We start from the raw sequence: 25,571 nt of genomic DNA, 5'->3' as shown, positions 1-25,571 counted from the left end.
TTCTGATCCCAGGAAAATGTATTCCTGAGATTGCAGGACTGGCATGAACATATAGCCAGGGGGAGGGCAAAATTGATCTCTTCTGCCATCAGCTTAGTAAGGACAGATGATGATTTTTGTGCCCCTCCCCCTCTCCACTTGCAGCATCCTGCCCACATGCTTATCGAAAATGTGATTTTGCAGTGGTGAACTTCTGGGCAGAAGGAGAAATGCGGGAAAAATCCTGACGGATCATAGGAACCTGTCCACTGTTAATATTCTATTAGAATTTGTTTTCTTCTGCTTTTTGCGTTAAAACATGCTTAGTTTTGATTTCAGAGCTCCTTCCAAAAGAATCTTTAAAAACATGGCTTACTTTCTTTTTTAAACAGCTATGTGATATCAGGAGATGCAGATGGGAAGCTCAATATCTGGGACTGGAAGACAACAAAACTTTACAGTAGACTAAAAGCCCACGACAAAGTCTGCATTGGCGCAGTGTGGCATCCACACGAAACATCCAAGGTGATCACATGCGGATGGGATGGCCTCATTAAACTCTGGGACTGAATACTGTGTGCTGAATTATGTGCATACCGTTTTGGAAACGTTCTAACCAAGATTTGGTGTGGAAGAATTCCCTAGTGAGGATTGTGTCCTGTCAGAATCTGAAAATGGCCACATGAAATGCACTGAAGTGGGAGGCTCTGGATGATTTTTAGCTCTTTCACATGGAATTAAACCGGAATACTTCTCTAGGATTGTTTAAAGAAGCTGAAATAAAGATTCAGCACACTTTGCTCAGTTTTGTAAGTGCACAGTTTGTAAGTGTAGAGCTTTTCATATCAGCATTACATAGTAATGTACCTGTTTATAAATACTACTTGGCAGTATTCTGCAATTCCAGGTAAATAAGGGGGGTCACTGAAATTACGTTGCGTATAATAGAAATTTGTTACCCCAAATTATTGTTGTATTTAATTGAAATAAGTAGTTGGCTTCAGATGCACACTGAGATACATACTTTGTGCAGTTTCATGTCCTCAATTTGGATTGTGCACATGGGAAAATTTCCCCCTAAATCTAGCAACCCTGCTTTGGGAGGGAGGGGCCATTATCAAGTTAATCACAGGTGCAAGGCAACTACCTGCTATAATGCTCTTTTGAGGTGGGAAGAACTCAACCTTGAACTCTGTTCCCTACTATTCCGATACACAAGAAGGTTCATCTGCACAGGTATGTTGGGGGGTTTTTGGCAGGGAGCACGTGTCTCACAACCTGCTTTTCAAATTTCTTCACAATATAAGATTCTGATTGCTTTGTTTGCTTTTTAAATAAAGAAATCCAAAGAACGTTGTGTATAAACCTCTTAACATATAAACCTCCATGTACCGTTTCATTGTAAAAAAAAAAACCCACCCCCATTTATCCAGCAGGGTTTGTGTAAAAGCAAATGTTAGTGAACTGCAGCTTATTATAAATGTACCTCAAAGAGGATATAATTGGAAGCAGCAGCAGCTTTATCACTTGTCCACCCACATCTCGTAAATAAATGGGCACTTTAATATCTATTTTTATTTTATAGAAATGTTTTGTGTGCTGAAATACTGTATATATGTCTCCATCTTTCTTTTTACAGAAATTATTTTTAATAAATGTTTTATATAAAAAGACCTTTCTGTTTAACAAAGCATCTCTAGCATTGTCCAGTCTGTTTAATTTTTAATTTAGTATAGAAGTTCTAGTTCGCTGCAGTGTCAGTGTGTGAATTTAGCTTTCCTTCCTCATTTTAAAATATTACAAAAGAATTCCTCTTGTAGTGAACACGGTTGGAGGTGGGCGGCAACTGCTATAGCCTAGAATTGCTTCCATACTATTTTTTTTCATCATGTAAAGATTAACACTTTGGAATAAACATATAAAATAGCCTGTTTTCTGATTCTGGGATCACATCCCAAGAAACCACTGCTTCCTCATGCATTCCCACCACAGAAAAGAAGCATGTCCATCCTACTGCCCATAACACTTGATGCTAATGCATGGTTTGGCTGTTCAGTTGTGACAACAGATGAACATGTAGAGAAACAATCACATTGGCATTACCCAATACAAAATTGGAATAATTTAAAATGGATAAGAAATCCTTGAAAATTCTCCCATATGATGGAGAGAGGAAAGTTTAGCGGGGCTCTTCACGTCTGCCTTTAAAATTGCAAAACTATGATGATGATTCTCCTGCAGTTCACAGCTACTGTCTCAAAATTATTTAAACAGCATTTCAGGTTTATTGGTGGTCAGTCGATGCAAGACATGCACTGGTACATATTAATTACCATGCAAGAGTCGCTAAACACAAAAGGCAACTGGACGTGTATTAAAGAAAAAAAACAAATATATAGTGAAGAGAAATTGGTCAACCTGAGCCCCCAAGTGTTCACAGGCCAGGTTTTCTACATTCAAAATGTATAGCATGAGAAGTCTGAGGACTGTTCTGTTTTTCCAATAAAAAATACCCGGGGGAATTTAAGGTAGCAGTGAGAAAAACCTGTGGAAATATTTTCTCCTTTCCAGTGAGAAAAACGTTGGTTTATAAAGCATTTCACTCATTCCAAGTGTACAACAGCATGAAAATGCCTGAGAAGTGGGGATATTTGGTGGAGAGCTGGAAAAACTTACCATAGACAGTTGCAATGTTTTCAAGAATTTTCAAAATAATATTTGGGTAACAGTTAATTTCTTATAATATGTTTATAGCATTGAAAACATTGAACTCTTTTATAAAGTATTTTCCTTGAAGTTTAGCTTAATATTCAGACATACTGCCAATGATACCCACTGTGGCTATGAGAATGTTTCTGTCCCAATAATACACTTTGTTTTGTTTACTACAGAATTTATTTTCTAGATTCAGTTAAAGATGCATGTGCTATTGTGACATAGGATGTAGCAGTTTGCAACTCTTTCCCAAGTGGCTGTTGTGGATTTTCTGGTCTGGTAGTTTTTGCTCCTAATGTTTTGTCTGCATCTATGGCTAGCAACTTCAGAGGTACACAGAGAAACACATCTTGCTGTGATGTATCTCTAATGCTTCCAGCCATAGACATGGGAGAAATGTTGGGAGCAAAAAAAAACCATGTCCACATGGCTCAGAAAACCCACAACAGCCAGTTCATTCCGGCCGTGAAAACCTTCGACAATCTTTCTAAAGTATTAAGCATATTTGCCATTTTTCTTACACATTTATACTTTTACATTCCAGAAATATAACAAATAATACAATTTTGTATACTAAGCTAAAAGTAATTCATGTAAAACCAGTAAACACTATTTTGGTTTGGCTGTTATGGATTTTCAGGGCTGGGTGGTCATGATCTGGTAGTTTTTGTTCCTAATGTTTTGCCTGCACCTGTAGCTGGCATCTTCAGAGGCATGTCATGGTAAGAAATGTTTCTCTCCGTGGCATTGTTTTGGTTTCATGGTACTGAATATATTTCAATTATTTTTTCAGGGGAAAAACTTTTTGTCATGGCTTCAGGATTTCTGGAAATTTTATATCATTAACCTTCACTAATGCAGGAAACCATATACACTACATGTGAATTACATTTGTTTGGGTATTTTTCTGAAATGTTTCCTTAAACATCTGAGATTTCAAATGCCTTAGCCGATCAGGTGCTCGGGAGCAGCAGCAGAAGGCCATTGCTTTCACATCCTGCATGTGAGCTCCCCAAGGCATCTGGTGGGCCACTGCAGGTAGCAGAGTGTTGGACTAGATGGACTCTGGTCTGATCCAGCAGGCTCTTTCTTATGTTCTTATGTATACATAAGAAAATACACATCTTCACATAAGGTAATGTGCATGAATCTACAGTGGTTCAAAAAAAGTGGTATGAGACAATCTACTGTAGAGTTTCACAATTCAGCCTAAAATAAACCCCCATGGAATTCCTGGATATTGTAGCTTTGGAATAAGTCTCTTTCCACCAAAAAGAAAATACTGTTCATGAACAGCTTTCAGAGAAGAATACCTTTAAAAAAAGTTAGAATAAACACACGTTCACCCTAATCACCCAAAGGGTCTAGCCTTGTGTTACTGTGGCAATATGCATGCCGAGTTTTGTTTAAAAGTACAGGGGGGTGCATCTAATTGAATATGGTGTATCCTCATATAGATGAGTATCCCAATGAGCATAATTTTTCATCAGACAAATGAGCACCTGACAGTCTTTTCTGGATCAGATTGCTAAATTCTTGTCTATACTCAGTCCATGTAATATTTTGTGCAAAGCACACGTAAAGTTAACATTTCTGAACATTTGAACTGAAGTATTACAAATGTTGGGCTTGAGTTTCCTGTGCAGAAATATACCGTATATACTCGCGTATAAGTCGACCCGCATATAAGTCGAGGCACCTAATTTTACCACAAAAAACTGGGAAAACTTATTGACTCGCGTATAAGTCGAGGGTGGGAAATGCAGCAGCTGCTGGTAAATTTCAAAAATAAAAATAAATGCCAATAAAATTACATCAATTGAGGCATCAGTAGGTTACATGATTTCGAATATTGATCTCAAAGAAAACAGTAAACTGGCTCTGTAAGTGGAAAAGAAGGTCAACAAGAACAATATGGTATCAACAATAACTTTAAAAGTACTAAAGCAGCTCAACCAACAACCAAGCTAATTAACCAGCAACCAAGCTTAAAACACAAGAGTTAAAATCCTCCAAAACTGGATTCCTCATCATCATCTGTATGTCCAAATGTAACCAAACTTAGATTTTAAGAGGGATATTATCAGAAATGGAAAATCTACTATTAGCTTCCATTGTAAACAATGGGGGATGGGGCATCCCCTTTGGGGGTCAATAACTTTGGATCCCCTGACCCAAACTTCACCAAACCTGGCTGGTATCATAAAGAGACTCTCCTGATGAGACCAGCCAGGTTCTAGTGGACTCTGTCTAAGAAGGAGTCCAAAGTTATGGACCCTCAAAGGGGTAGCCCCATCTACTAATAGCTCCCATTAAAAACAATGGGGAATGGGGGCACCTCCTTTGGGGGTCCATAACTTTGGACCCCCTGAACCAAACTTTACCAAACTTGGCTGGTATCATCAGGAGTGTCTTCTGAGGGTACCCTGATGTCGCTAGCATAAAAACTGCACCCCCTGCTGGCCGGCAAAGTAAAAACACACAAAAAAATTTAATGACCCGCATATAAGTCGAGGGGAGCTTTTTCAGCATTAAAAATGTGCTGAAAAATTCGACTTATACATGAGTATATACAGTAGCTTTTTCATGACTCGTTTAGTATATAATTGCCAGCTTGGGGGGCGGGGGGTGATTCCTCTACATGTTAAAAGGTAAAAGGTAAAGTTTCCCCTTCAGTCGTGTCTGACCCTGGGGTACCACTGCAAGCAGTGATTTCATAGGCAAGCCATTTTTGTGGGGTAGCTTGCCATTGTTTTCCCTAGCTATTCTTTTACCCCTAGCTATGTGCTAGGTACTCCTTTACCGACCAAGGAATGGATGGCTGGCTGAGTTGACCATGAGCCAGCTGCCAGGATATCTGACCCACAGGGGGCTCGAATTCCTGACCGTGTGAGTGGAGTGGTACACATGCTCAATTGCAGCTGGTTGAGAAAACTATTTTTAAATTGTGTTTAGCTTTAGCTGAACTTTGCCTCTGTGTTAGTTTTTACTGTAATATTGAAGTTCTTTTTGTTCTACTTCAGCCTGTGCCTCATGATTTTTAACCACTACTGGCATGTTACAGTTGGTCTTAAACCACTTTAAGGTGAGAGGCCTCTTTCCCAATTTCCCATAAATATGCCTAACATGATTAAAAATCCAACCTGCGCATAAGAAAATTCAGAATATTGTTGCTGTTTCTTTAACTATTCAAACACCAGCTAGCTTCAAAAGTATGCTGTACATATTAAGTATGCTGTACATAATTTGTACATAATCAATGCTTGCAGTGGTACCCCAGGGTCGAACACGACTGAAGGGGAAACTTTACCTTTTACCTTTACATAATTTGTTAATCTGACTCTTAAAGCAGCAGTATGATCCCATCCAGGAGAGGCAAATAACCTATACAAAAGCCCACTTTCCACTATTAATGGAATTTAGATTGTTCTCATCTGCCTGTTACTATTTACTGATGTCCAATCTTGTATCACACCAGGAGGGGGCAGGGTGTCAACTGCATACTAGCAACATTTTCCAAATCCTAAGGTGCACAATATTATGTTGTTGATTGGTCTAAGAAACAAGATTGAATTTTGCACATTCTGAAAGATTATTCCCATTGGACCACCTCCTAGAATGTTTCCAGGAAAAATAAGTGGGGAAGATCCCCACCAACTGAAAGACATTTTCGTGATACCTTTTCTTGTACAAAATACAGACATTCACATGTATTTTACAAAACACGTAGTTTTATCCTTGAATTAATACTTTCCTCAGCAGTGAAGGCTGGTGCCACATCCATCAGTTTTCCTTAATGATGGTCCCAAACATCCTATTGTTAACGACCTTACTTAGGTCTTGCAAATTGATGCTTCCTTTGTAGAGTCCATTCATCTCATGTTGGGTCTTCCTCTTTTCCTGCTGCCTTCAGCCTTCCCAAACACTTCCCCACCCTGGGACATGGACAATATATACCCCAACATTCCCTTCTCTCTGGACACAATGTGGTGTGTAACAGACTTCCCTCAGTGATACACTTCTGAAGATGCCAGCCACAGATGCAGGCGGAATGTTAGGAACAAGATGCACCAGACCATGGCCACACAGCCTGGAAAATCCACCAGAACCAACTTGTTCTGGGTTGCCAGTGACACACATTTATACTTAAGAATCTTTTCAAGCTTCTTCATGGCTGCCCTTCCCATTCCTTCTGATTTCATGGTTGCAGTCCCCCTCTTTTTCTCTCTCTGCCCAACTCACCTGCCTCTTGCTGTTTCAGATGTTCTTTTACAAACACATTGGCACAAAGAACAAAGTGCGGCCCCATTGCAAACAAAATCTACAGCTCTTTGTTAATGAAGTACAATCTGAAGCAGTGAGCTCAAGCAAATACAAATACAGTCCTGCCACAGGACTTTTCTTTGGGTGAAAACAAAAAGCATCTCAGATCAGCCTTAAAAGCAACAGCAACCATGGACAGAGCCCTCTCCACCAGACATCAAATGTAGATATAGGCACAGCACACAACCTTCTTTGTTTTCACCTTGGCCTCTTATGTGTCTTGGTTCCCTGCAGAGCCAAAAGCTTTCTATCATTTCAAATGTGGGAGTAATGCCATAAAGAACGCATACCTAAGAGAAGGAGAAATCGGGAAGAATGCACAGAAGTGGTAATGCTCATGAATAAATGAATACTTACACTTTGGCTTCCAACTGATAGGTGACACTAGCAGCATTCATTCCATGTCTGTCTTGCAACGAGAGGGAGGGGAATTGGGAAACTGGTAAAAAGAAATAGAGTAACAGCCAAAGTATATTTGCTAGAGCAATAAAAGGATTCAGAATGTAAAGCAAGAGTGGCAGGAAAAAATACAGATGAAATGAAATCTGGGAGGGGGAGGGGGTACAGCAGGTTAACAAATTGTCAAGCCCTTATTTCCACAACTTATTTATTTATTTATTGGGCTTATAGATCGCCCCTTCATCAAAGAACCATTTCTTCTTTCTGTATGTATTGGGTTGTCCTTGCATACTTAGGGAAAAGTTCACTTATGATTAAATATGGTACTTCTGACCTGGATAATGTAGTTGCCCACTGAATCATTATGGCAGATACTATTAGAACTGAATTTGTGTAACTGTACCAGCTGTAACCAGGAAGAGGTCACCAGAAAATCCCACAATGTAATCTACAACTGGGAATTGATATAGAACTGCCATTTTCATTACATCCTGAGCCTACTATTCATCATTTTGCTTGCCGCCGATTTTAACAGTTAGGAAGATGGCCAGTATTCTGCAGGCTTAAAACCATCCATACATGACACAGGATTTTCAGTCATGCTTCACATTTGATCAGATTCCCTTCTGTCTTTGATGGAACAGGTGCAGTAACTAGATTGGATTTATAATATAGTTCACTGGTATCTTCTTGCATATTTAAAATACATTTTGCATTAACTGAATCGGCACTGGATTTTTAGGATCTGGCATGCTGACAGGTTTAATTGTAAGGTATTGTAGGAATGTTCAAAAGCACGCAAATATTTTACTATTTTCAGTTCAAATGGATAATACAATGTTGGGATTAGATCACTTGTGTTCTATATGTTGTAAATTGTTGTCAGTTATTGCAAAGACAATTAGAAGGCTAGATTTGTTTCTTTATTGCACAGAGAAAAAAGCTGAGGAATAAAAACTTATCTTCCAGAATGACAGATGTGAATAAACAAGACACCAGAAGGATATCGTTCCTCATAAGACCAGACAGCAAAGTGTGCCAGCAAAGAAAAGGAAAAAATTCAAGCTGGCTGGATTTGTAAAACAGACACATGCCAGGGCTGCAGTAAACTGTTATACACATTGTCCATGTTATTAATTTTACACAAAGAAAAGCTTTTATGGAGAACAAATCTAAAATGACTCAAAGAAATCTTCATCTGCAGTATCAGTCCTTAAGTGAGTGCAAGTTGCTTACTGTTTGTAGAGAATCAGAAAGGACCAGAATAGAGTAACCATTGAAGGATCTTTATTCTTAAGCTTCCATGATACACACACACGAGATGCTGAATCTGACTATTCCCAAACAAACAGACTGCTTTTACGAGTCTGAATCCCCCCTCCTTCGAAACCCCAGACAGGTTCCCATGAAAGACTCAAAACTAGCTTCACACACATAGATAAGGAGTAGCAAGGTTAGCTTGCCTCACCGGGCACACAGCCCAGCTCGAGGAATGCTGCCAAGGTCGCAAGAGCTGGGAAATGAAAAAGCAACATCTTTACACTGTTGCTTTCATGAGCTGTTTGTGGATTTCCAGGAAACAACTGGTTGGTCACTCTGGCAAACAGGATGCTGGATTAGATGAACCCTCTATCTTATCCAGCAACGCTCTTCTTATTACTTACTGCCACTGATTGAAAGCAAAAGTTGCCTAATTTGATGCAAACTGCTAAAATAAAGCATGTTGCGAATTGGGCCATATACCACAGTACAAGATAAAAAAGGCATCGAGAAAAAAAAGGAATTATTTACGGAAACGACTGCCCAGCAGCCATACAATAGAGAATAAATTCAAGTGCCTGGAAATGCGTACTAGAAGACACAGCAAGATAAAGTGCCTCCTGTAGGTCAGAACCCTGAGAAACAGTCTCCCCTTCCTCGAGCGCAAAGAAAGAGTAAAAAATTAACATTAGAAGCTAATTTGCTCATCTCGTCTGTCCGTAAGGATACAGTGTCCTTTCATGCATGCCAATTTCTTAATCAATGCAATTATTACAGAACAGTTGCCTGCTCCTGTCATTCATCTAAGCATGAATTGATGTGCAGCCATGTGTACAGCAGAAGCAAACCATTTTAAATTCAAACTACTTCTTCCATGACCTGTGCCTTTGCAGTGGGGAATAGTACAGAGAAAACAAGGAAAAAAATCCGGGTATATACCCAATAATTCGCAGAACCTTCCTGCTTCCCCCTCTGACTGCAGTCTACTGAACCTCACCATAGTGTGGGGAGGAGGTCAGTGGATCCTCAGGAACAGTAGGAAAGGCCAAGTGTGGGATCTGCTGTGGGAAGATAAATCAGCAGAAACTATCATCACCTCTTCTGAAGACACAAGCGTTCTCTAATCTTCAGAACTGTGTGGTTGGATGCAAGTCGGTTATTATTCACCCCAGCTTGTCTTTGCAAGTTCAGTAACTTTTGTCAAGGTCTCCAATATCATCTTCAATCACACTCCTGAAGGTGATGATTCACAGTTCTCTTCCGTAGCTGAGGCTTTCTATTTCCATCTTGTATTCACCCAACTCAGAGTATAGCAGCTACTTGCATTGAAGGCTGCCCTTTTTAGAAATATCTGTGGCTTTGATAAGTCTTTGTAAGTGTGAAAAAGCCTGAACTCCTTCAGTTCTAACTCCTTGAGAAGACTGTACCAATACCGAACCACAGTACTGTCATTACCGCTGACCTCAAATCCAGGCCAATGGACGTGGATTTCAAACACCAGTTGTCCAATCTGCAGCACAACATCCTCCAGGATAAGATTTTCCAAAATTTTCCATTCTGCACTTTCCATATCTGCCTTGAGGACATCAATCTGTTAAAATGTGATCAAAACACAGGATAATAAATAAGCAGGCGGTAACAAGATAAGCCAATATTATATTCTCAAGTTACAGAAGAAAAAGAGCAGCAAAGTGGGGGCCCTTGGTGAGGTTGTTAGAGGTGACTTTGCGTCTCTTCTGATTTAAGGCCTATTCACAGAGCAGAATTACAGCCGTTCTTGTTTTTTTCTCCTCTTTCCACTGCTCTGCACTTTTAATGTGTCAGATTGGAATGTGGGAGGTTTATCAGGTCTTTGGATGCGGGGGAACAAATCCCAACTCTGATGATGACCCAGCTACATAGAAGGTGAGGCACTCCCAAGCTACACCCCTTGAGATAGATCTGCCCCTCTCCTGAGTACCTTAGGACAATCACAATAGATGGCTTGAAAACTTGAGATTAGGCCTGTACAGCACCAAAGTTGTAGGGTTAGAGAACTGTCCTGTCTCTTCCATATCTCTTGTATTCAATACACTGATCTGACTTTTATTCAGCCGTGTGTTCAAAGAGTGTTTCTGGTTCACACAGTCAATAAGATTTCACTCCTTTCAACAGCCAACAAAGCCTGATCACTCTCAGTGGGTTCTCACTCGGCATTAGTCTCAGGTAAATTGAACCACATCCTAAAACCTTTTCTCTAGCAAGATCACCACTGAACATGAATTAGAGCTCCAATCCCACAAACGCCCATCCAACACACCAGTAAACACAGGAACACCCAAGGTTCCTGTTTACTCTGAGAACTACAAAGAACATGATAAAACAACATCATGCCGGAGATTTATCTCAAAGAAAATGTTTTTCCCCCTGTGCTAGGCAGACCTGCTCTGTGCAAAAATGTCAGTAATACTACTCAAGAAGAGAGATCAGCCTTGATCTAAATGTCAAAGTCTAAAAGCAAGGAAGACAGACACACAGCCCATCAGTCACAAGAGATGAGCAGTTTGGGGACTATGATTAGAATACTGCTATGATGCAACACAACTGTCGTGTTTGGATAAACCTAGCATAAACCTGACAACAAAGTGGATGCTGGGATTGAAGTCATAAAAGTATTTGGAGTCAGTATGGAGTTCTCACTCCCCGGGAGTATGACACTAGACCTTTGGCAGAATGAGTCACCCCTAGGCTCCACCCAGACACGGGAGACAGAGACTCACCTGCGAGGGTCATTGGTTAACCTATTTATTGCCTAGGGAACAGTTTTCTTGAAAAAAATGGATATGTCACTTTCTATCTTTAAGAGTCAGTTAATCTAATATATACCTTACCTGCGCAAGCAGTCCAAAACATTTTCAGGTATGGCAGGCATTATGTTTGACCCAAGCAAGATCATGTATGGCATTATCAGATTCTCTAATCATGGGGAACATTTAATTCAGTCACCATGGTTACTGAACTTGCTGTCAGCCATAACATTAATAGCTTGGATCAGGCAAATGGATCCATGGTTGTTTATCCAAATCATTTCTTGACAAATCCAACAATGGGAACAATGGTATTTCATTTCTATGCATTATTTTGAGGAGGAAACACTGCTCTTTACTTCACCTCCTCCTACATGTGGTAAAAACAAAGGTTATTGCGATGAATCAAAATGCGAGTGCTCTCGAAACGGAACCTGAAAGGCACAGCAGATTATTACTCCAGTTATAGTCACTGGGTGTCTCTGTGCTAATCACTGCCACTCTCCTTCCAATCTAGATTTCCTTTGCCCCACAAATATTCAAGCACAATTACAAAACCTCAGTTATCTTTTTTTCTCCCCTTCTAAATGCATTACATATGTATTGGTATTCAGCAGGTTCACACCACTTTGGCAGAACCGGTTCTTAAAATGGTGCTTGTAAACAACCAGTTGTTAAATTATTTGAATCGCACCACTGCATACGTGGAAGTATAAAGGAAGTTTTTAGAATTGAGATATTTTTAAAATGCAAACAACAAACCCAACCCTGCAGCTCAGCAGGAGGAGGAAAAGAGAACATGCGCAAACTGGAGATTGGCAATAAACAACACAGTAATCGCAGGGCTGTGATCCCACCAATATTAAGCACTTTTTAGTCCCACGGAATAGTTTTAGCAGCAGAGCAGAGCATGTGTTGGATGATTTCCAAGTGAAACATGGGGGATTTAACTGTGGTTAGAACATGACTTTGAAAACCTGCCATGGCCCTCTCCAACCAGCTTAGTGACTCGGAGTGTTCAGGGGAGGAGTCTGAGGACCTAAGGCTGATGGCTGAGGAAGACCAGAGGGACCAGGAAGGAGCCAGCCCTGCAAAGACACCTCCTGACAATGAATCAAAGACCATCTTGCTACAGCCTGCCAGAGAAACCTTGTCACCAAGTCAAGGAAGTCACCAAACTCTTTCATGCAGAACTTCAGCCCAGAGCTGTAACACACACACACACACACACACACACACCCTTGGATCCACTCCCATTTTGCAGTGGCAGAGGGCCCAAGCCAAGATGGCACAGAGGAGTCTAAGCACCAGACTGGTTGCACACAATCCAACTACTGAGCTAGAACAGTGCGCTGCTGGTGGTAGTTCCTTTCAGGATCCTGGCCAGAACAGAATGCAGCCATGGGAACTCCAGCACCTGCCTGCAGTACAGCTGGCTCCAATTATCTCCCAGACTATTTAGACTGAGGCCTGCGAAGACAATCTTGCGGTATCAACCAATTCAGAAGCCACAACTCCTGAGTGGTCTTCTGTAAGATTAAGTCCTAGTTCTCAAGGACACCAGGAACCCTGAGGCCAGAACAAAACTAATATCATGGACAAAACTAATATCGTGAACAAATTTTTAAAAATAATGTAGCACCTTGTGGGTGGTGATTAGGATGGTCCTCCAGCCTCACAAGCTGCTGTTAAGTATTCCACCATGAAACATTTTTCTTTATCCATAGAAGTCATGCAAGGATACTTTAGAAGAGTGATCTGACTATAGATCAGATTTTCGAAAAGTAGTAATTCAAAAACAATCACTAGCTGCCTGATTGCTGAAAGGGAATTGATTCATTGATTCATTGTCAGGAGGTGTCTTTGCAGGGCTGGCTCCTTCCTGGTCCCTCTGGTCTTCCTCAGCCATCAGCCTTAGGTCCTCAGACTCCTCCCCTGAACACTCCGAGTCACTAAGCTGGTTGGAGAGGGCCATGGCAGGTTTTCAAAGTACTTCTTTCTAAGGAAGAAGTACAAACTTTATCTCAAGGAATATGTTTATACTTGTAACATCTGCAACATCTGTTACATCTGTGGATCCTGCCGCCCCCCCTCCCTTCTGGTTTTTAGGGGATTGATAGTAGGCACCATCTACTATGTTGATTTTAGTATGCTGCGTTTTAATAGGGTGGGGTATTTTATTTATATAGAGCCAATTTAATTAATATTTACCGGATTTTAGTTTTTGGTTATGTGCTCTATTTTGTTTTGTTGTTCACCGCCCTGAGCCCTCCGGGGGAGGGCGGTATATAAGTTCAACCAATAAATAAATAAATATAGATTTTTTTAAAAAAAATTAACTATTTATACCTTTCTCTGGCCCAGCAAAATGGCGGTTCTGCCTGAATCCTTTATCTTCCCTGCCTCCTTTGTGGAAGAACTTCTCCAGGGCTGTTTTTACTGCCTCTCAGTATGCAACCTTGCAAGTAGTAAGACTAGTTGGTGCCTCTTGGTCCAATTTGCTTGAAACCTGGGGTGGGGATCTTTAGTGCACAGGCAACACCAACTCCCTGAAATTCTGGTGTCATTTGGCTGAAAAGTAGCCACCTACCCACTCCCTGAAAAGGTCCCACATAGGTAATAGTGGAACTCAAGTAATTTCAGAATCCTCAAAAAGCAGAATCTGAAACCTAAAATAGTATTGGAGAACCCAAATATTGGTATTTATGCCCTTCCCAAGAATCTCCCCCCCCCCCATAAACAAAATCAAAGGCAGGGTTCAGTTGCACATCCTGCTCTCCTGTTTTTTATCCTCACAATAGCAACACTATGAGGTAAGTTAGGTTGAGACTGGCCCAAAGAAGCACCCACAGTAGAGCGAGGATTCAAATCTAGGTCTCCATGATCAGTCTGAAACTCTGACCTCTACACCACACTGGCTCCTTGAAGAAGGTTCAGTACTATCGGGTAGTTACTGTGGGTTCTGTCACTGCAAAACAGAGCCATGGAAAATCTCTATAAATACTTTCCAGGAGTAATTTTGCAGAGATTTCCTTGAGAGTGTGCAAAGGCAAGTGTGGGTGCTTATTAGCATTCCCCTCAGAAGTTTGCTGCCATCATGCAGATCCACAGCTGCCTATTTATGCCTTCCCAAAAAGGAAGAAAGAGCCCATCTTGGATGACAAAGAAAAGCCTGTGCTCATCATAACACCCCATATGGTGATAATCTTTCAGTTCTGCCAGTTCAGTTTTGTTGCGCAGCCTTTGCATAATTTTCTTCATGTCCTCTTCTTAACTCTTAAATAGCTGCTAAGTCTGCCTATAATAATTCAATTACAGCCAGTGCACACAAAGCCACCTCTTTTGCAGAAGCTGCTTAAAACCATGCCCATGTGCTGAAAGGCTGTCACTGTGAAGCAGTAAACTTCACCATGTGCAATTCTTGTTTACCTGGGCACTCCTCAATCATATTGGGCATAGATAGTGGAATGGCATGGAGAAAAAACAAACAATCTGTTATTCTTTGTATGGTACTGCTCAGAGACCTTCAAATACTTAAGTCATGATGGGCAAGTAGTATATATAGCTGCAGCTAGAACTCAGCCCACTGACTGGTGAACAGGGCAGAATAAAGCTCCTTTGTCCCATTGGTCAGGCAAATTATACTATTAAAATATATTGGTACATTAAATTAAGCACTTGGTTCTCCATTCACATGGCCACACTTTTCCATATATGAATATTAATTGGCCAATGCCTACCATCTGACCTCTAAGTTTCACTGAGCCAGGACTGGCCAGTTTCAGAATTTTGAAAGCAGAGGGAAAGCACCACATATTTATTCATTGGGTTTTTATCCTGCCCTTTTCTGACCAGAGTGAGGCTTAAGGTGGCTAACAGCAGTTAAAATATACAATTAGAAGAAGAAGAGTTGGATTTATATATATCCCCTTTCTTTCCTGTAAGGAGACTCAAAGAGGCTTAAAATCTCCTTGCCCTTCCCCCCACACAACAAACATCCTGTGAGGTAGGTGGGGCTGAGAGAGCTCTGAAGAACTGTGACTAGCCCAAGGTCACCCAGCTGGCATGTGTTGGAGTGCACAGACTAATCTGAATTCCCCAGATAAGCCTCCACAGCTCAGGCAGCAGAGCGGGCAATTAAACCCGTTTTTCCAGATTAGAGTGTACCTGCTCTTAACCACTACACCCCGCTGGCTCTCCTGGACCAATAAAATGAATATTCTGTATAATTACACAGATTAACATTTAAAATCCTACCAAACAGATAGGTACCAGACAGCAGACCCACAAGACAAATATCAATAATGGAACAACAGTCAGGGAGGAAGTGAAAAGGAAGACAGGAAGGTGAAAGGGAGAAGAAAGGGGGGACAGGAAAAGGAAGGTCAGCTAGAATAGAACCTGGCCCTGTCCTAAACTGTAGGACCAGTTTTCAGTCTTACCGACACTGAATAACTGAGTCAAGTCCCACAGGCTCAGGGCTTCTTTGATAGACACTTCTACCCGATCAGGGCCAAAGCTGAAAAGGCTCTGGCCCCAGCTGAGGACAGCTGGACACTTTTTTGGCCAGGGACCATGAGTAAGTTGCTACCAGCTGAGTGTAGTGCTCTTTGGGAGACATGATCCCACAGATACAATGGTTCCAGACCATTTAGGGTTTTGAAGGTCAATACTAGAACCCTGAACCTGAATCAGTGCTCACCTGGGAGCCAGTGTCACTGGTACAGCACTGGTCGTATATGCTCTCCCTGGGATCCCTGTGAGGACCTCTGCCTCCACATTCTGGACCAATTTTAAGTTTTAAAGCAGCTGCAAGAGCAGCCCTGAATAGAGTCACAGTAGTCCAATCTGGAAGTGACTGTTGCATCAATCACTGTGGCTGGATCAAGGTGGGAGAGGTAGGGCTTCAGCTGCCCAGTCTGGTAAGGGTGGAAAAATGCCATCCAGGCTGCATTTGTGACCTATGCCTCCAAACAGAGGAAAGCATCCAGAATTACATCCAGGCTACTGGCTGTGGAGGCTGATATCAGTTGCACACCATTAACAGTCGGAAACTGGTATCCTGAACTTGAACCTCCCTGGTCCAGCCACAGAACCTCTGTCTTTGATGGATTTAATTTCAGCCGACTGAATTTCACTACTTCACCACAGCTTCCAGACACCTGACCAGGATATCTGAGATGATACCCGCCTGACCAGTCATCAGCAGATACAGCTAGGTTTCATCCGCATATTGATGACATAGGCAATCAATGTGTGCTTGACTACAGAATCTTGTAAAATTGGAAAAATCACCCCACTCATCAAAACTGGAAACAAAACCTACAAACACCTGCAGTGGAATTCATCTTATTAGGAGACAAATTCCTAAAACCTCCATTTGTGAATGAAGGAAAGTACTCATGAGCAAAGAGACACTTGTGCCACCATTCACGCATAAAAATGAATACACTTTTCCAGACACAAATAGACCTGTGCCTGAATAACAGCACTGTCCCCTGAAGATGTCTGTTTCCATCATTTCCTGCTTTGTGTTACATTATAGAAATGCTAAAAACTCCCATGATATACACGGGTCACCTGTACCATCTGGAAAAAATGAATATTCCATTAGGAGTGTACCGGCTCTATCTGTTAAACACTGCGGAGGTAGAATGCTGAACAGCACCAAAACTATCTGGAAAATAATTTGCATTGCTTCTGCAATTTACCCCTGGGGAGAAAAAAAAGAACTCTCTTTTCAACAAGTCTATTTTCAATTGTCAAAATTATATTCCATCCAGAATCCGCTTCCCTGGTGCTATATTACCTTTCATTCAGCAACCTATGCTGGGAATGGGAGACAGCAGAGAGACAGTGAGATAAATTTAAAATGCATTTGTATTAAAATGTGACTTGTTTCAACAACTGGCAGAAAAATAGGCAGTTTTAGTTTCTAAATCAGGAAATCCTTAATGCAGACCTATTTAAGGCTGTTCCACCTGTATCAGTGAACTGGGCACTCTTAATTGCTCCCGAACGTAAAGAGAAGGTTCACCATACAGTTTCAAGTCAGCAGCAGGAATTCAGATCCATTTCCCTTTTTATGAGAACAGTAATTTAAAATGTATACCCCAAGAATATTTACCAGAGTGCAGGCAGAAACTTGGAAAGGCCCAAAGGTGCCATAATAGCAGCAGCAGAAGAGCTTGCATTTGAAATATCAATTTATTTCAGGCTATTGACATAATCTTGTAAGTTTTCATGGGAGAGCATTTATAAATGTATAGTTAAAACATATTATAATGTTATTTATTTATTTATTTTTGCAGATTGGCTTGACAAAGAATACGAAATAAAACCATATCCAGAGGTTCTAGTGCCTCTAAATAGGCTCTATACAAACTTCTTGTTACTTCACCTGTTGGGTTTAAATATCACTGGATTTACATTAGAAGAAGTGAAGATTGGGACTGTCACAATTATAAATCAATTGTCACAACTGTAAATCACTTGTTTATGACTCAAGTATTGAGTTTATGTACGCCAAGGTGTAGTATCTGTTATAGTGTCTTTTATACACCTACCCTGTTAAAATGGTGGATAATAGCAGCAGCGGCAGCAGCAGCAAGGTTAATAGGATTTCTATTCTATTTGGAGTTGACCAGAGGACTATTTGAAGTTCCCCACAGAGAAAAATCAAGACAGAATGAGTATCTATTTGTCAGTGTTATTTCAGCACTTACACTGCACATGACAAACACACAAAGACACAGCAATTGGCTGTACAGCAGGTTCCTTGCATTTCTGTATTACTACAGATTACATCTCCAGAGTTGGGGTCAAAAGAGAATTAGGTGACTTACTGCAAAGTTCAGCATTGCAACTTTGGATCTTTACAGGTCTTTGGATCTTTTACAGGTTGAAGTGAGAGGCGGGTTTCTTAGCTCCCAAAGTCTGTATGCATGGCTGAATGACCATATCAACTGGTCCATGTATAAACAAGGAATATCCTAACTCAAGGTAGTTTGTGCATATTGTCCATCTTATTTTGCACTGCAAATGTGTGCACACATGTTGCTTCTTACAGCAATATATCTCAGAATATCTCTCAGACTTCACCAAGAAAAACCTCATTCTGAATAATATCCTTAATTAAGGCTCTAATTTGGAAGGGCCATAATTCATGTTTTCTTCTCATTGTTTCTCAAAGAATAGCAAGACAATATGAAGAAATAGTACATAAAAAGCTTTGTCACTGAAATAGCAAACTGGAGTGTTTACCTGTAAGTAGATGTGTGTGTAGAAGTGGGTGGGAGGAATGTGCCTTTCTGCCCTCACAGACACAGTCCAAGCTTATGCAGAGAAAATGTCTATAGCAACAACTGCTGACACCGGAGCATTCTTTTGGCTCAAGGAGATAACTCAAGAGTCTTTTGTCCTGGCAAAAAATTCCCTGTGCTGAAAGAACGAAGCAGCAAAAAGCCTGCTGGGATCCAGCTCTCTTATTTAACAGCTGCTACCATCAGGGTATAGCAGCCAGAAGGATGACCTCGCAGCCTGCACAAGTTGTGGAGAATAATTGCTTTCAAGCCTGTGTCAGCCTGAATTCTGGATGCACCTTTCTGAAAGTACATAAATCACGGAATATACGCAGTCCATAAAAATGTAAGAAGAGACCTAATCAGGTCACAAGATGCATGTCTAATGTTATGACACAGTGCCTGAAGACAACAGCTCCCTCCCCTGCTGCTCTCTGAACCTGCTTCTTCAATCTTGGAGGTTCCAACCAGCTGCGATTTTAACAGCCACTGAAAAGAGTTTTTCTCTGCATTTTAGTATTATCCCTTTTAAAGGGCATCAAGATCATGTCCACCTTTTACGGACAGTGAGTTCTAGAAAGCTAATTATGCAGTATGTGAAAAAGTGCTTTCTGCCACCTCTTCTCAATCTCCTGCCAATCAATTCCACTGGGTGGCTCTGATCGCCAGTGTAAGACAGAGCAAGATCCTCCCTAGTAAACAGTGGGGGAGGGGGGGTGGTTTCCAGATCCAAGTCAGAAACTCCTAGAGATTTGTGGATTGAGCCTGGAGAAGAGAGGGACCTCAGTGGGGTACAATGCCAGACAGATACAGTCTACCTTCCAAAGCATCCATTTTATCCAGGGGGGCTGATCTCTGTAGTCTGGATATAAGCTGTAACTTGAGATCTGACTTGCCTATTTTTCTCCATACCAGTCAACAATATATCAATTTGCCAACTGTGTCAAAGAGGAGATGGTCAATAGAGCTACAAAATGGAGCTGGGGACAGACCAGGGGGATTTCTCCACAAATCTGAAGGAAATATCAAGCAAACAAGCAAATAACTCTCTCACATACACAAAGGAAAACAAAACAGAGGACTAAAGTCTCCCAAAATAACAGAATTACCACCTGTAGCTTTAAAAAAAGAACAATTATTGACCATTTTATGGCTGTTGAGCTTTGCTAGGCAATCGTAACAATTTTACCAAGCTTCTCAAAAAACTATAAAGCAAAATGGAGGAGGAGAGGACTGGGAGGCTCAACCATCTCTGGAAAAGGTCTCTCTCCCTCAGCAGATGCTGCTGGTAACTCACGATCCATAAAACTCAGCCTTATCCAGTGGCCGTGGCCACCATTCAAATCAGCTTGGCCAGGCCAACCACTGGCCACCGCACAACTGGGTCCAGCCACTACCACATAGCCCTGTCAGATTTTTCTCAGGGAAAGGCTGCCAGGGGAGGGTGAAAGGGTAGGTTTGATGGTGGATGGAATGGAGAGAAGGATGCAGTCTCAACAGCAGTGGCAACCACCTATTGGCCTGGCCCACTGTTAGTCACTGCACAGCTGGGAACACTATGCAACTAGGCCCAGCTGTGTGCTGGAAGCCACAATTCAACTGGGCCAGACTTTTCCCAGGGAAAGGCTTCCAAGGAAAAAGGAGAGAAAGATGAAAACAGGGGGACAGATCAGTAGATCAGCTAGTGTGGGAAGGAGAGAAGGAAGCAGGGAGAGAGGAAATGCGGACTGCCAGGAGAAGAGAAAAAGGAAATGGTATGGGAAAGGGGATAGAGGGGCAATGAGATTCCCCCACAAGTCACTGCAGGTCCCCCACCTGTAATTTTATAAAACCATGTAATATTTTCGTAATTTTTCCACCTGAACACTTTTGAGCTAATGCTCTCAGAGGAATTGGACTATGCATCATACTTGTAGAAGGGGTCGGTCCCTCAAGCTATACCAGACCATGACAACTTTCCCTGATCTTAAATGTGTAGCCTAGAGACATTTTTATGGTTGTTGGGTAGGTGTTAAATAGACTATTCTGATGAAGAATCTCTGTGGTCTCAAAGCTTTCTTAGACTCATTATGCATGGAGTGTTTTCTGCAGTGCTTCTAGCTCCACTGTCCATTCACAGTGGGTCTCCTCACATTTCCTTGTTTAAACACAAGGAAGAGCCCCACTGACTGCTGCACAGCTGCAATTGCACACTCTGCTGCCTGACCTCACTCAAAAGGCAAGATATTACCCTTTAAAGGTAATATCAATATTGATTATATTGTTATATTTAAGTTGTTAAGGCTGCTTTTCATTACTTTTGCACTTTTAGGGAAAAACTGGCTGTGGATCCCTGGAGGGGGGGGAAGAACACCCTCCCCTCCTCTCATGGATCCATGGATGGCTTTTCCCTAAAAATGCAAAAGCAATGAAAAGCAGCATCAACAATATCGATATAAGCAATATCGATATTACCTTTAAAGGACTTTAAAGAAATAAAGCAGGCAACCTTAATCTTGCTTTTTGGCTGCGGCGACCCGGAAGGAAGGGGACTCCACAGCAAGGGGGAAACATTGCTGTTTCCCTACTGAGGGGCGACCAAGATCTCCGGTGACACAACACTAATGGTGTCAGTACAAGAATCTCTGCCCCCAGGACCTATACGCTTGCTGCAGGGCACAACACCAGTGTATAATCAGCCTTTGTAATAACCGAACTTTTATTATTTTTTGCTTGATATGAGAAGTATAACACTGCAGGGAACAGCACATTAACAGCCCACTCATATTCTGCTGCACAAACAAAACTCCAGATAGTGTAAAGGCCTTAAAGTGGTGCTTTAAAAAAACAAAACCTAAACTACCCTGCTGTGCACTCATTCATTAATAAGATGAGTTCCTGATTGCTCAATGTATTTTTCTACCCACTGGGTTTTGCAGAAAACTCTTTGGGCTGGAGAAAAAGGTTCTACTAGTGATGGGTATGATCTCCAGACTGCTGGTATCTGATGAGTCATGCAGATCGCCTACAGAAAGTGGGGACGGCTGGGACTGAAATTAAAGAGCTAAATGCATGTGTAACTTATGCGGGTTCACCAGCATGCTGCTTCTTGATTGGTGGGTGTCACAACTTCGCTAGAGATTCCAGAGTACCCTCTATAAGAGTCAGGGCCTTGGGGAGGGATATTTGTCATTTCTTTCCCTTCTGCATGATGGTCTCCAACTAGTGAAGCTTTTGCCTTATGGTACAGGTGGAGTCTACTTTTATTCCCTCATTGTATCAAGCCCATCTGGATCTGGGCTGAAGTGCACTATCTATCCATGCTGTTTTTCCCCTTTAAAATGAACAAGCACACACTGGATTTGATACCTGCCTCACACAAGGACTTGTAGCTGATTCACATATGTCCCAGCGTTCCACAAGAAAACTGAGTTTATATTTTAAAAATCCCAATATGTCTACCAGCCCATAGGGCTGTATATCATGTCATCATACCTTAATTTAATCAAATGAATGTTCTATTGACACCCTGTGCAAGAAAAACAGAAGAAGAAAACTGTTTTTGTCCCCTTTTGATCTTATGCCCCAGACACTGCTGGATTCCTCAGGACACAGGATGTTTATGCAGACACTCACATCAGTGATTTACAATGCTCCCTTGTTTGTCTTCTTCATGAACAAATATCTGCATCTTGTTTATGCTGCACTGGCCTTTCACTCTTTCTGCACAAAACAAAGTTTAGACATTACAAATGTGTAGGGAATGGGCTTACCTGGGGCTCATTAGAATACGAGTGAAGTTGTTTTTTAAGACAAAGCAAATATTTAAACAAAAATTTTAAAACTCTAGGTTGATGTGTACACTCAATAAGTTTATTTGTGTTTGATTACTCAGTGTTATTACTGATATTACAACAGTTTCATCTCCTTCACTGAGGCAATGGGAAGTTCAAGGCTTCCTTGGGAGCAATGAAATGTATGTAGTATATTGATTTGCAACTAGACACATCAAATTAGGTGTTAACACAGAAGCAAGAATGCTCTGGCAGACGAGATGACAGCAACACCCATTCATGCCCTAAATCAGCTGTCACTCTGGAAGCTTCTTCCAAAGCCCTCACCAAATAGCTTCTTTTTGCTTCTACTCGGTGCATTGGATGCATTCTAACCTTTTGTTGGCCTATATAGGAAAGTTTGACCTTGGGATGTACTGCACGAAAGTTTGATTAAAGTTGTTCTAATAAAGCCATACCTGGCCCCGCCTAAACCTTTTTTCTATATTTACATAAGTCTTACCAGTAGAGCAATAGATGTACCATGGCCAAATCGAATAAATAATAATGGTGGTCAAAGGCAAGAGCCACAGAAGACTTTGTCCTCAGTTCATCCAATAGCCCTCCTTAGTTTAAAGCAGCATTTCTCAAACCCTCCCCTCTAGTCCCACACTTTTCTTTACACAAATCCCCACATGTTGCCAACCACCTATTTAACTAGTGAACATTTCATTCAGAATATCCTTGGCCCTTTCTGCACGGGCCAAATGAAGCGTCCCTGGGAGAGCGTTCGTATGGCCAGCCTTTCCCCGGGCGGCGTGAAGCTGTCCTTGAAAACTTCGCTCATTGAGCGAGGTTTTTAAAAAACTGTGTTTTCCCTGCGGCGCGGCACAAACTGCACTGCAGGGAAGCTGCCCCTTTCCCCATCGCTCCCACTCATCTGCCTCTCCAGCGTTAAGAACATAAGAACATAAGAACAAGCCAGCTGGATCAGACCAGAGTCCATCTAGTCCAGCTCTCTGCTACTCGCAGTGGCCCACCAGCGTTGCTCGGGAGGACTGCAGGGACCCGCCCACGCTGTCCTCCAACCTCCAGGGGTCGCAGGGCAGTGTGGGCGGGTCCCTGCAGCCCTCCCGAGCAACTCTGGAGAGGCAGGTGAGGGAGGGAGGGCGACCGAGAGGTGGCTCCGTGCGGAGCTGCCTCTCCGGCTAGGGAGGGAGCCGGGACTGCTTGTCCGAGCAGTCTCCACACCTCCACCGGCATAAATTATGCAGGTGGAGAAGCGCTGCCGCCGCCGTGCAGAAAGGGCCCTTGTCATACCCACCCTTGACAATCAACTGAGCCCTCTAAGATGCTCCAGAAATTGATCTGAAGGACAGGTAGAGAGCATCATATTCAGCTAAGTACAGTTTATACTTCAGGGAGATATTCAGTCAATGTAGTAACATTTGAAGGAGTTTGAACACTTTGGCTTTTGCATTGGATTCCCTTGCTATGTGCATAGTGGACAGCACGGCCCCATGTTGTATCACCTGAGCCAATATTCAAGAAGCCTCTCTGCAGGTGGGGGACCAGTTAGATTTCCTCCTCCTCTGATGTGGGTTGAATCATTTAAACTGCAATGAAGGAGTATATGTGGGGTAACTCTGACTCTGTGAGGAAGGATGGTGTTGAGGTCTATACTGATGGTTATAATTGCCCTGCTTCAGAAAGTTTCATGAGGGGCAATGCCATGGGAGCCCTGAGGTGCACATGACATCCATGACAATACTACCGGGTTCTTGAGAAGCCTGTTGGTAGTTAAGCTTTTGTCAGTGCTTTTGACATGCAGATGAGACGCTCAGAGAAAATGTGGAGGTTCTCTGCTGGATGCACGTAGGGAGATTCCTTTAGGGTGTCCTCTGGTGTTGGATCCATTTGCTAGGAGACATCACTGGAATCAACCCTAGGAAAATTATCTAGATTGGACTGAAAGAAAGACTAGGTCATATTCTGATCTGAGAAGATCTTCCTCTCAGTCTGATCTAGATAATTTTCCTAGGGTTGATTCCAGTGATGTCTCCTCGCAAATGGATCCAACACCAGAGGACTTGGTCCCAAGAGACTGAAGAGGGTGTCACTGAGTCTGTGAACAATGAGGTAGAAGATTGAGAAGTATGCTTTGAGGATGATGGCTTTGGTTCTGAAGACCTGTGGTGACTGCTGTACCTAGAGCAGCTTGGCGACCTTGACCAGTTCCATCGGCTGTCTTTCAGGGAAGCAAGGAAGCATCCATGATCAGCAAGGTGATCTTTCTGATGAGTGCTGGTCCCAACATATTTTCCTTGGTTCTAGGGAGCGATGGCAGTCTTTTGAATCAAATGTGAGTATCTCAAAGAGCCTTCCAACAGCAATGGAGTGACAACAAGTACTAAACGCATCCCAATATCTCTAACAATATGGATGCTGAAAATATGGGAAGTATCCGAACAGTGAAAGAAGTTGCAGCCAAGAATCACATACATGGGGTGCCCTAGGGCTGGATGCATCAGTACCAGTCATAGCGACTCGCCCCTTGGAAAGTAAGGAGGAGGAACAATTAAGATATTGTCACCTGACAGCTGCAGATCCTCTCTTGAGTGCTTCATTGGGGTTGTTCCACATAAGGCTGTGTCAACAGGTCCAAAATTTGGCCCATGTGAGAGACAGAGGAATGTCTAGATGAAGATCTGCTGCAACTAAGGTGCAAGATTTGAGATCCATGTTCTCCCAGAGCTGAAGAAGAGCGATGGTCGAAACTATGCAATGGTACTAGGGAGATTCTTCGGTTACAAATAGACAGTGGCAATGGAGTGTCCCAAATCAGTTGCTGCATTGACACTGAGCACCTCAGTTCCTTTAGACAGAACTGCATTAGGTCTGGAGCTGGATCCACCAGTGTCTTTTGCTTTCCTTGTGTTTGTCTACACTCCTGATCCTATTGTAGAACTGTTCAGGGCAAAGAGGAATTCTGATGGCTGCAGTCAGAGATGCCAGTGTTGTCCATTCTGTCCCCTAACAGCAGTGCATCAGGCACT

The 25,571-nt window shown here is 42.0% G+C and overlaps 2 protein-coding genes across 4 annotated transcripts in view; one reads left to right on the top strand and one right to left on the bottom strand.

The window, feature by feature from the left end:
* The window catches only part of CDC40 (cell division cycle 40), a 58,615-nt gene extending 56,945 nt beyond the window's left edge, over positions 1-1,670 (top strand). Inside the window, exon 16 of the mRNA XM_048492856.1 lies at positions 372-1,670. Coding sequence (XP_048348813.1) covers positions 372-549 — 178 coding nt within the window. The 3' untranslated portion in view covers positions 550-1,670. The remainder of the gene's footprint in view (positions 1-371) is intronic.
* A 7,179-nt stretch (positions 1,671-8,849) lies between these two features.
* METTL24 (methyltransferase like 24) overlaps positions 8,850-25,571 on the bottom strand; it is an 84,180-nt gene continuing 67,458 nt past the window's right edge. For all 3 annotated transcript variants that reach the window (XM_048492844.1, XM_048492835.1, XM_048492824.1), the window contains one exon: positions 8,850-10,267. In XM_048492844.1, coding sequence (XP_048348801.1) covers positions 9,953-10,267 — 315 coding nt within the window. In that variant the 3' untranslated portion in view covers positions 8,850-9,952. The remainder of the gene's footprint in view (positions 10,268-25,571) is intronic.

This window comes from Sphaerodactylus townsendi, linkage group LG01 (assembly GCF_021028975.2).
Source record: "Sphaerodactylus townsendi isolate TG3544 linkage group LG01, MPM_Stown_v2.3, whole genome shotgun sequence".
Lineage (NCBI taxonomy): Eukaryota > Metazoa > Chordata > Lepidosauria > Squamata > Sphaerodactylidae > Sphaerodactylus > Sphaerodactylus townsendi.
The sequence above is the reverse complement of the archived record's forward strand: the minus strand, read 5'-3'. Positions and strand labels throughout refer to the sequence as shown.